At 43.0% G+C, this 12,933-nt stretch overlaps 1 protein-coding gene across 1 annotated transcript in view; it reads left to right on the top strand.

Annotated features, from left to right (window-relative positions):
- Nucleotides 1-9,510, top strand: part of LOC120045323 (germ cell-specific gene 1-like protein) — a 35,307-nt gene extending 25,797 nt beyond the window's left edge. Inside the window, exons 4-5 of the mRNA XM_038990205.1 lie at nt 8,312-8,423; nt 9,166-9,510. Of these exons, the coding sequence (XP_038846133.1) occupies nt 8,312-8,423; nt 9,166-9,508 (455 nt within the window). The 3' untranslated portion in view covers nt 9,509-9,510. The remainder of the gene's footprint in view (nt 1-8,311; nt 8,424-9,165) is intronic.
- Nucleotides 9,511-12,933: the final 3,423 nt, after the last annotated feature.

Here is a 12,933-nt window from a genome sequence, read left to right as displayed (position 1 = left end):
TGAAGGGAGAGAGATACGGGTATGAAGGGAGAGAGAGGGGGCTATAGAGAGAGAGAGAGAGAGAGAGAGAGAGAGAGAGAGAGAGGGGATTATGAAGGGAGAGAGATGAGGGTATGAAGGGAGAGAGAGGAGGTTATAGAGAGAGAGAGGGGGGGTATGACGGGAGAGAGATGAGGGTATGAAGGGAGAGAGAGGGGAGTATGAAGGGAGAGAGGGGGGTAGAGAGAGAGAGAGAGAGAGAGGGGAGTATGAAGGGAGAGAGATGAGGGTATGAAGGGAGAGAGAGGGGGTATGGAGGGAGAGGGGGGGTAGAGAGAGAGAGAGAGAGAGAGAGAGAGGGGAGTATGAAGGGAGAGAGATGGGGGTATGAAGGGAGAGAGAGGGGGTTATAGAGAGAGAGAGAGGGGGGGGGGTATGATGGGAGAGAGATGAGGGTATGAAGGGAGAGAGAGGGGAGTATGAAGGGAGAGAGAGGGGGGTAGAGAGAGAGAGAGAGAGAGAGAGAGAGAGAGAGAGAGAGAGAGAGAGAGAGAGAGAGAGAGAGAGAGAGAGAGAGAGAGAGAGAGAGAGGGGAGTATGAAGGGAGAGAGATGAGGGTATGAAGGGAGATAGAGGGGGTATGGAGGGAGAGGAGAGAGAGATGGGGGCATGAAGAGAGAGAGGGGAGTATGAAGGGAGAGAGATGGGGGTATGAAGGGAGAGAGAGGGGGGTATGAAGGGAGAGAGAGGGGAGTATGAAGGGAGAGAGAGGGGGGTTTGAAGGGAGAGAGATACAGGTATGAAGGGAGAGAGATACGGGTATGAAGGGAGAGAGAGGGGGTTATATATATATAGAGAGAGAGAGAGAGAGAGAGAGAGAGAGAGAGAGAGAGAGAGAGAGAGAGGGGAGTACGAATGGAGAGAGATGAGGGTATGAAGGGAGAGAGAGGGGGTTATAGAGAGAGGGGGGGGTATGACGGGAGAGAGATGAGGGTATGAAGGGAGAGAGAGGGGAGTATGAAGGGAGAGAGAGGGGGGTAGAGAGAGAGAGAGAGAGAGAGAGAGAGAGAGATGAGGGTATGGAGGGAGAGAGAGGGGGTGTGGAGGGAGAGGGGGGTAGAGAGAGAGAGAGAGAGAGAGAGAGAGAGAGAGAGAGAGAGAGAGAGAGAGAGAGAGAGAGAGAAAATAGAATTTCACTATCTCAGGTCTTTGTTTTAGCACAAACAGCCCATATGGGTGATTAATTTCATGCTTTACCATTACCAAGAAGAGAACAGCTTCAGCTTTGGTCACACACCAGTCTGGGTAATAAGCCTGGCTAAGTTTTACAGAGGAAAGATAAGGTGGTGTGCAAGTAGAGGTGCTGCCTGAAGGAAGTTCTGAATGTAGTTGACGGGGTAGGCACAATGTCTCTCCTCTATGGTGGGTGCTGTGCCTTCCCTTTGCATTCCTTACCTTAGTCTTAGTGTAACGCCATAAGGGCTTCACCTGGCTCTCCATACACATACAGACAGATGGAAACTACAGGAGAGCAGAATTATCTCATTCCTTACCTTAGTCTTAGTGTAACGCCATAGGGGCTTCACCTGGCTCTCCATACACATACAGACAGATGGAAACTACAGGGGAGCAGAATTATCTCATGCCCAAAATCCAAAATGCTTGATGTGGAATGAACTCCAATCAAACACTGCCACTGAAAAGCATATTATTAAATCTGTAGGAAACGTATCATGACCGACCGGCTCGATTCGGTCTTGTGTAGAAACATTTGAAATGGTGGATTTTACATTGGATAAAAGTAGAGACTCGGGGCTAGACAATGGTATATCATACACTAAAGTTTAGGAACAATGGGAAAGTAATTCTGCTTTGAAAGTTGATAAACTTGTAACCTCACTTTTGAGAAAGCTCTTCTTCGTCTACACCCATTCAGCATCGTTCACACCCTCTTAGGCCTTCGCCCCACCCATCTCTTTAGGATTTACATGTACTAAACAACCAAAGATTTCAAGACTAAAGACTGGTTTATACTACGGGTGTGTTCGTACATTTTATCTGGAGTGCCAGAGTGTGCTCTGGGCGGTCGTAAACTGAGAGCGTTGTCAGATTGTGCATTCGTAAATTCAGAGCGTTTCGCTCTCGGAGCGTTCAGAGGAAGCTCTGGCCGAGGAGTAGGGTTGATCCCAGCGTTCTGACCTAACAACAGCAGTCAAGCACCCAAGCTAACAGGCTAACGTTGGCTAGCTTGCTACTGTAGCTACTTTCAGACACAAATGAGAGAACACCTCACTCTGTCCATTTTACTCGCCCTAGCAGAGCTGGTCAGGCTGTTTTCATGTTATCTAGAGTGTTGGTGACTGCAACTGTGCTGCTGGCAACCATTTAATTACGCAGTTTTGCCAAGGTTTACTAACACTGGCCATATTCAACGGGTGTTGAATGTTCGTAAATGTGTCAGTTATTCTGCGCTCTGGCACACAGACGAGAGTGCTTTGAAATCGGACTAGATAGCCAGAGCGAATTTACCATCTACGTCAATCGTCAGTTGTCGCAGTGACATCATGAACATTCTATTGAAATGGTTACTTGCATCGTGGAGTCTTTATTAAAGACATGTAGCTAGCTAGCTAAACAATGAACCATAATCCCAACTCATGATGTTACTACCCTGAACGAATCTGCAGGTAGCTAACCAACCAGGTTCAATGTTAGCTAGCTAACAGTAGGCAATGACTAGCAATTACAAATGGCTCTCTGAGATACGAATAATATCCTCTCTTGAGAGCGGAGAGAAGAATTTGAAGTTACAGAGTTAATTTCCTGCTATTCTACACATTTTGTCATGGGGCGTAGAGAAAATGTTGCCTTTTTATAACAAGTTTGCTGCAATTCCAAACATTTTGTCTTTGGGCGGAGAGAAGAATTTCCTAATTTATTACACGTTTCATGCATTTCTACTCGTTTTGCCATGGTGCGGAGAGAAATATTTGCGGTGTTACAGCTAATTTCCTTCAATTCTACACATTCTGCCATAGGGTGGAGAGAACTTTTTGCAGTTTTTAATATGATATCTGAGTGAGAGTGACTAACAAAATCAATGGCTGCCCCCCGGTCGATAATTCAACCATCATTACTACAAGTTCGGCTAGACTAATTTATCAATGTAAAAAATGTTAGCTGACATGTTTTAATTGAGTGACTGTAAGTAAATAAAACTGAGAAAAACTGTTGATCCACAAACACATTTCGAAATTTGCACCTTGTCTATTCTATTATTCTAAATCTCAACAGTAAATTGATACCCCGACTGAGTTCCTAAAATATATATATATATGTATTTATTTTGTAGAAGTCATCTGCCGGCCTAGACAGAGAGGGTCGGCCGCCAGTTGCCAATCCCTGATCCAAATTAATCAGTAAGAGGGTTTTCCTTTGTGACTGTTTTTATTGTGTTCATCTAGGTTATAGAGAAGCAGTTTACTATTACTACACAGATCATACACGTAACGTTAGCTAGCGAGCCAGCAGTCCACTTTAACTTGAAATGAAAATGACTTTCTGACAAAATTGGAAACGTGTAATATCTGAAAATGTAGCTAGCTACAAAAAAATGCATTTTGATCAAATAAACTAAACAAGTTTACGTTCAAATGGCTCTCCTGTGAAGTAGCGACGTGCGTCATATGCATATGTTTCCTGAAACGAGTCACAGATGACCAACATCAGCAGAATTCCAGTGCTGACTCTGTCAAGGAAAGCTAGGTACACCATACAAGGCTCTTCATGCTAAGTGTGTGGATTTGGACTGAAGCTCCGGTAGTTTGTAAAGAGGATATCTGACATGATTGATTAACATATGTAGAAATATGCTGAGAATTAACATGAGAGTGAATGGGAGGAGGGGGATGCTGAGAGCGAACACGTTCTCTGCTGCTATCAGCTCTGCTCTTGTTCAGTCTGAGATTTGGGGGGGTTAACCACTAATCGGATTGGCACAGAGTCTGTTTGTTATTCCTCATGTTTTTTCTGTTCCCTCACTTTTTTGGGAGTGATGAAAGTCTGAGGAGATCCCTTGCTTCGGCTGTCATGTTACTAGCCCAGCCGGAAATAGAGAGAGAGAGAGAGAGAGAGAGAGAGAGAGAGAGAGAGAGAGAGAGAGAGAGAGAGAGAGAGAGAGAGAGAGAGAGAGAGAGAGAGAGAGAGAGAGAGAGAGAGAGAGAGAGAGAGAGAGATGTGAATAGGACAGAGAAAGATCTGAGAGAGAGAGGGGAAAGGACAGAGAGAGAGATGTGTCTGAGAGAGAGAGAGGGGAAAGGACAGAGAGAGATGTGAGAGAGAGAGGGGAAAGGTCAGAGAGAGAGCGAGAGAGAGAGAAGTAGGAGAAATAGAAAGAGAGAGAGAGATGTAGGAGAAATAGAAAGAAAGAGAGAGAAAGAGAGAGAGAGATGTAGGAGAAACAGCGAGAGAGAGAGAAAGAGTGATGTGGGAGAAAGAGAGATAAAGATTTCACGAGCTGAAATGAATGAAAGATCACAGAAATGTCTCTCAAATGTTGTGCAAAAATGTATGTACGTCCTTGTTAGTGAGCATTTCTCCTTTGTCAAAATAATCCATCCACCTGACAGGTGTGGAATATCAAGAAGATGATAATTGCATGATAATTACAATAAAAGGCCGCTCTAAAATGTGTGGTTTTGTCACACGACACAATGCCACAGATGTCTAAAATGTTGAGGGAATGTACAATTGGCATACTGTCTGCAAGAATGTCCACCAGAGCTGTTGCCAGGGAATTTAATGTTAATTTCTCTAACATATGCCGCTTCCAACGTCATTTTAGAGAATTTGGCAGTACGTTCAACCGGCCTCACAACCGTAGACCACGCCAGCCCATGAACTCCAGATCCGGCTTCTTCACCTGCGTGATCGTCTGAGACCAACCACCCAGACAGCTGATGAAACTGAGGAGTATTTCTGTCTGTCATAAAGCCCTTTTGTGGGAAAAAAAAACAAATTCTGATTGGCTGGGCCTGGCTTCCCAGTAGGTGGACCTGGCTCTAAAGTAGGTGGGCCTATGCCTTCCCAGGCCCAGCCATGGCTGTGCCCCTGCCCAGTCATGTAAAATCCATAGATTAGGGCCGAATGAATTTATTTCAATTGACTGATTTTCTGACATTGACTGATCAACTGTAACTCAGTAAAATCTTTGAAATTGTCACATGTTGCATTTATATTTTTGTTCAGTATTTGTCTCACAAGTTGTGACAGCACAGGACAGCACAGTACCGTATATTACAGTACACAGTACAGTAAAGAAAAGTAGAGTACAGTACAATACAGTAGAGTACAGTACAATACAGTAGAGTACAATACAATACAGTAGAGTACAGTACAATACAGTAGAGTACAGTACAATACAGTAGAGTACAGTACAATACAGTAGAGTACAATACAATACAGTAGAGTACAATACAACATAGTAGAGTGCAGTACAATACAGTAGAGTACAATACAACATAGTAGAGTGCAGTACAATACAGTAGAGTACAATACAACATAGTAGAGTACAGTACAATACAGTAGAGTACAGTACAATACAGTAGAGTACAACACAACATAGTAGAGTGCAGTACAATACAGTAGAGTACAATACAACATAGTAGAGTGCAGTACAATACAGTAGAGTACAATACAATACAGTAGAGTACAGTACAATACAGTAGAGTACAGTACAATACAGTAGAGTACAGTACAATAAAGAAAAGTAAAATATAGTGTACTGTATTGTACCCTACTTTACTCTAATGTACTCTACTGAACTATACTGTACTCTACTGAATTAAACTGTACTGCACTCTACGGAATTAAACTGTACTGTAGTGTACTCTACTGAATTAAACTATACTGTAGTGTACTCTACTGAATTAAACTGTACTGTAGTGTACTCTACTGAATTAAACTATACCGTACTCTAATCTACACTACTGAATTAAACTATACCGTACTCTAATCTACACTACTGAATAAAACTCTACTGTCCTGTACCATACCGTGCTGTACTGTACTGTACTCTGCTCTACTGTGATGTTAAAACTTCTGAAACAACCTACAGGACGGTAGCTCTCCAGGCGAGCCATGGCCAAGACATTTATGATTAATTCAGATTTGAATCTGTTCTGAACAAATCTGTACTTGTTTTTTGAGGCGGAGCTCTATAGAATAATACCCAGTGTGCGTTGCAAGTGTTTGTTTTTCATTGGTATTTGGAAAATACATATTTTCACCTTTCATTCAGCACTTAAAATGCACCTGATTTCAATGTCTGGAAAAGACATTTAAAATAAACTCAGCAACAAAAGAAACATCCTTTTTTCAGGAACCTGTCTTTAAAAGATCGTTTGTAAAAATCCAAATAACTTCACTGATCTTCATTGTAAAGGGTTTAAACACTGTTTCCCATGCTTGTTCAATGAACCATGAACAATTAATGAACATGCACCTGTGGAACGGTCGTTAAGACACTAACAGCTTACAGACGGTAGGCAATTAAGGTCACAGTTATGAAAACTTAGGACACTAAAGAGGCCTTTCTACTGACTCTGAAAAACACCAAAAGAAAGATGCCCAGGGTCCCTGCTCATCTGTGTGAACTTACCTTAGGCATGCTGCAAGGAGGCATGAGGACTGCAGATATGACCAGGGCAATAAATTGCAATGTCCGTACTGTGAGACGTCTAAGACAGCGCTACAGGGAGACAGGATGGACAGCTGATCGTCCTCGCAGTGACAGACCATGTGTAACAACACCTGCACAGGATCTGAACATCCTAACATCACACCTCTGGGACAGGTACAGGATGGCAACAACAACTGCCCGAGTTACACCAGGAAGGCACAATCCCTCCATCAGTGCTCAGATTGTCTGCAATAACCTGAAAGAGGCTGGACTGAGGGCTTGTAGGCCTGTTGTAAGGCAGGTCCTCACCAGACATCACTGGTAACAACGTCACCTATGGGCACAAACCCACCATCGCTGGACCAGACAGGACTGGCAAAAAGTGCTCTTCACTGACGAGTCGCGGTTTTGTCTCACCAGGGGTGATGGTCGGATTCGCGTTTATCGTCGAAGGAATGAGCGTTACACCGAGGCCTGTACTCGGGACCGGGATCGATTTGGAGGTGGATGGTCCATCATGGTCAGGGGCGGTGTGTCTCAGCATCATCGGACTGAGCTTGTTGTCATTGCAGGCAATCTCAACGCTGTGCGTTACAGGGAAGACATCCTCCTCCCTCATGTGGTACCCTTCCTGCAGGCTCATCCTGACATGACCCTCCAGCATGACAATGCCACCAGCCATACTGCTCATTCTGTGCGTGATTTCCTGCAAGACAGGAATGTCAGTGTTCTGCCATGGCCAGCGAAGAGCCCGGATCTCAATCCCATTGAGCACGTCTGGGACCTGTTGGATCGGAGGGTGAGGGCTAGGGCCATTCCCCCCAGAAGTGTCGGGGAACTTGCAGGTGCCTTGGTGGAAGAGTGGGGTAACATCTCACAGCAAGAACTGCCAAATCTGGTGCAGTCCATGAGGAGGAGATGCACTGCAGTTCTTAATGCAGCTGGTTGCCACACCAGATACTGACTGTTACTTTTGATTTTGACCCTCCCTTTGTTCAGGGACACATTATTCAATTTCTGTTAGTCACATGTCTGTGGAATTTGTTCAGTTTATGTCTCAGTTGTTCAATCTTGTTATGTTCATACAAATATTTACACATGTAAATAAACGCAGTTGACATTTGTTTAAGTATTTTCAACTTCGTTTTTATTACTGGGATGATTGTCGGAGAGGGGGGAGAATGAGAGAATTTGGCAAAGAGGGAGAGATTTTAGGTATTGGCAGAGAGACGGAAAGAGTGCAGAAAAACAGCTGCAAGTTAGCCAATAGTCCAGCTGAGTCCAGTCCCCTACGCTGGCATCTCTTCTTCTCAGTTTAGCTCAATGCTGTTTTCAGTGGTTTCCTTGTCTAGGAAAGCTGCTACAGAGGGAGCAGGCTTTTGTTCCAGTCCAGCACTAACACAGAGGATTCAACAAATCATCTCATCATCAAGAAGTTTAGGATTAAGATTAGGGATTAGATTAAAGATTAGTGTAGGTGAATGTGGGATGGAAGAAATGGCAGCACACCCTGTAGGTGTGGAGGACTACAGTGGTTATCGTGACATTATAGCTCAACACTGTTACCTTGTGGTGGAAAATAGAACTCACCCACTTGTCTATAATGCTCCTTTCTACAGCACTAGACTCGTTTAACTTCTCTTGACATTCCAGGTCTGCTTGGCATGGTGGCCCACATGATGTTCACCACAGCCTTTCAGCTGACAGTCAGTCTGGGGCCAGAGGACTGGAAGCCTCAGTCATGGGACTACAGCTGGTCATACATGTAAGCACACACACACACACACACACACACATACACACACACACACACACACACACACACACACACACACACACACACACACACACACACACACACACACACACACACACACACACACACACACACACACACACACACACACACACACACACACACACACACACACACACACGGTCTTGTACAACTAAACTTGAGGGGATACAAAATTCACAAAACCTTAACCGTAACATTAACCCCAAAACCTAACCTTAACCCTAAACCTAACCCTAGCTCCTAAACCTAACCATAAACCTAACACTAGCTCCTAACCCTAAAACTAATCCTAGCTCCTAACCCTAAACACTAATTCTAACCTTAGCCCTAAACCCCCTAGAAACAGCATTTGACCTCGTGGGGCCTAACAAAATGTCCTCAGTTGGTCAACTTTTTATTTGTTTACTCTTCTTGTTTACTATTCTTCTGGTACCCACAAATGTACAGTAGTTAAACACACACACACACACACACACACACACACACACACACACACACACACACACACACACACACACACACACACACACACACACACACACACACACACACAGAGATTCTATGCTCTATACGCTGTATGGGGTGGGGGGGGGGGCCGTCACCTCAGGTTGGAAGACCATACTTCTCATAGATATTTTTTTTTCAGAATTTGTTACACATTTTCTTTATTCACTCTGTGTCTACCATTTCATTCCTTCTTCTTCTCTAGCCTGGCGTGGAGCTCGTTCACAGCCTGCATGGCGTCCTCGGTCACCATCATCAATCGCTACACCAAGACCATCCTGGAGTTCAAACACAAGCGCAGGAACGTCCAGAAGAACCTGAAGATCAAGCAGAAGCTACTTGAGCTGGACTCTGGACCGGGGGTTGGAGTGGGACACGTCGGACACGGGGGTCATGTGGAGCAAGTGTGGGACATGTACATCAGCTCGGTGCCCAACACGGCAGAGGAACTACTGGATCTCTCCAGTAATGGCAGGAAGCTGTCCAACGCGTCAGTGTTCCTGGACTTGAATGATCTGCCAGATCCGATAAGAGAGGAGTACTTCTGAGAGAGGACTAGGGGACTGACCAAGGAACACACAAATACACATATACATATACACACGCAAACACACACACACACACACACACACACACACACACACACACACACACACACACACACACACACACACACACACACACACACACACACACACACACACACACACACGCACAGTTCTTTCCAAACCAAGACAGTATCCCACCAGAGACAATATATTCCACCTCTTGTTTGGGGTACCTCCTGCAACCCCCCTCCACTGCCGCTTGGCTCAATGATGTGCTCTTACTGTTCAGGGTGCTCCTGTCCTGACAACACTTCAATATGGGCTTCAGTCTCTGTTTTCCTTTATTAACTATCTAGTAACTACGTTTAAGGGTTTATTTGTTGCAGTATTACATGTATGCATTGGTTTGCTGAAGCTGTGCTTTTGTGTGTCTGTGTGTGTGTATGTGTGTGAGCGTGAATTTTATGTTTAAAACTCCTCATTTTCCTTTTCTACTGAGGACATAACACTAAGAGAGAGAGATATTTTCCTACAGCATACCTCTGTGGAAACACTGTTGAGCTGATGCCACATTGAGACACAGCTTTGATATACTTCAATAGAATGACACAGAGACATTTCCTCTCTTCTGGAATGATTTCCGACATGCACCCAGTTTACAAACCAAATTGCATTAGCAACAGTGACTTCATGTTAGAGGAAATCCAACTCCAAGTTCCCCTGATGTTCCAAGCTGAGGTAGAGATGTGTAGAGGATGAGAGAGATATATGTATATATAGAGAGAGATACAGACAGACAGACAGACAGACAGACAGACAGACAGACAGACAGACAGACAGACAGACAGACAGACAGACAGACAGACAGACAGACAGACAGACAGACAGACAGACAGACAGACAGACAGACAGACAGACAGACAGACAGACAGACAGACAGACAGACAGACAGTAATAAAGCATAGAAATGGACAAAGTAAATCATTTTATTTATTTTCAGGGGTTTCTGCAGCAACCTCAGCACCCCTACTTTGGAAATGGAAAGGCAGAGAGGAGAGACGGATAGAGGAGGGATGGAAAGACGAGAGATGGATAGAGGAGAGATGGATAGAGGAGGGATGGATAGAGGATGATTAAGGGTCAAAATTGATCAATTCGGAAAGTATATATACATGTGCTTTTAGAAAGTATTCACACCCTTTGACTTATTCAACATTTTGGTGTGTTACAGCCTGAATTCAACATAGATTCAATATTTTTTCCCCTCACCCATCTACACACAATATACCCTATAATGACAAAGTGAAAACATGTTTTTAAAAATGTTGGCAAATGTATTGAAAATGAAACAGTATTCACACCCCTGAGTCAATACTTTGTAGAAGCACCTTTAGCAGTGATTACAGCTGTGAGTCTTTCTGGGTAAGTTTCTAAGAGCTTTCCACACCTGGATTGTGCAACATTTACCCAGCTCTGTCAAGTTGGTTGTTGATCGTTGCTAGACAACCATTTTCAGGTCTTGCCATAGATTTGCAAGTAGATTTAAGTCAAAACTGTAACTCGGCTTCTCGGGAACATTGACTGTCTCCTTGCTAAGCAGCTCCAGTGTAGAGTTGGCCTTGTGTTTTAGGTTATTATCCTGTTGAAAGGTGAATTAATTTCCCAGTGTCAGGTGGAAAGCAGACTGAACCAGGTTTTCCTCTAGGATGTTGTCTGTGCTTAGCTCCATTCCGTTTATGTTTTATCCTGAAAAACTCCCCCAGTCCTTAACGATTAGAACCATACTCATAACATGATGCTGTCACCACTATGCTAGAAAATATGAAGAGTGGTACTCAGTAATGTGTTGTATTGGATTTGCCCCAAAACATAACACTTTGTATTCAGGACTAAAAGTTAATTGACTTGCACATTTTATTGTGGTATTATTTTAGTGCGTTGTTGCAAACTGGCTTCCTCTTTTTCACTATGTCAATGAGGTTAGTACTGTGGAGTAACTACAATATTGTTTATTCTATATTCTTCTATCACAGCCATTAACCTCTGTAACTGTTTTAAAGTCACCATTGGCCTCATGGTGAAATCCCTGAGCGGTTTCCTTCCTCTCTGGCAACTGAGTTAGGCAGGACGCCTGTATCTTTGTAGTGACTGGGTGTATTGATACACCATCCAAAGTGTAATTAATAACTTCACCATGCTCAAAGGGATATTCAATGACTGCTTTTTTTATTTTTACCCATCTACCAATAGGTGCCCTTCTTTACAAGGCATTAGAAAACCCCCCTGGTCTTTGTGGTTGAATCTGTGTCTGAAATTCACTGCTCGACCTTACAGATAATTGTGGGGTACAGAGATGAGGTAGTCATTCAAAAATCATGTTAAACACTATAATTGCACACAGAGTCCATGCAACTTATTATGTGACTTGTTAAACTTGTTAAGCAAATGTTTACTCCTGAACTTATTTAGGCTTGCCATAACAAATGGGTGGAATACTTATTGACTCAAGACATTTCAGCTTTTAATTTTATATTAATTTGTAAACATTAAAAAAAAAACATAATTCCACTTTGACATTATGGAGTATTGTGTGTAGGCCAGTGACAAAACAAATCTCAATTTAATCCATTTTAAATTCAGGCTGTAACACCACAAAATGTGGAAAAATATTGTGAATATTTTCTGAAGGCACTGATAGATAAAGGATGAGGGTGGAGATAATTGCCAGGCCATGCTGAGTGCCTTTGATTCCAGCTGCTGTATTGTGATCAACTTCAAACAGCCTGCAGATGTGCTGAGAGGGAGACTCGCTGTTACAAAGTTACAAATGTTCTATTCCTATTGTCGTGTCTCTCACGAGACACAGGAGATTCCGTTACGTGGCTCGTTTCTGTGCAAACGGCCAAAACCGTTATGATTTCCTGCTCTTTCTTTCCATGTGCACTGAGATGTATTGCTTTTATGAGGATTTCTAGGAATTTAAAAGGTTTACTTGACAATTGTAGTGAAATACGGAAGACTACAGCTGTAAATGTCCTAGAATTGTATCCATTATAGACTTCAAGTTGAATGAACCAGCATCAAAGAAATGTATTTCAAAACAGTATTTAAGATACGTAGGATTTATACTTTCATAGTTAGTATAACTACCTGGCTTAAAGTTCATTGTGATGATGGATTTGTGTATGTAATGTACAGTATATTGCGTTTTTTAAATGTATTTATTAACACTCAAATTCATTTATTTAATTTAACTGTTGAAATAAGTGACTCTTTTTAAAAGTATTTCAATTTTTCCAGCCAAGTTTAATTTCTTCTTCTTCGTGTGTTTCCAATAAGTTTCAAGCTACATATGGTTATGCTCCTTTGTGTGTGTTGGTGTCAGATATTTATTTTCATGTCTTAAGTGCTATTTCGGTAACTTT

Source organism: Salvelinus namaycush, chromosome 4 (genome assembly GCF_016432855.1).
Source record: "Salvelinus namaycush isolate Seneca chromosome 4, SaNama_1.0, whole genome shotgun sequence".
Lineage (NCBI taxonomy): Eukaryota > Metazoa > Chordata > Actinopteri > Salmoniformes > Salmonidae > Salvelinus > Salvelinus namaycush.
This window is presented reverse-complemented; position numbering and strand designations above follow the sequence as displayed.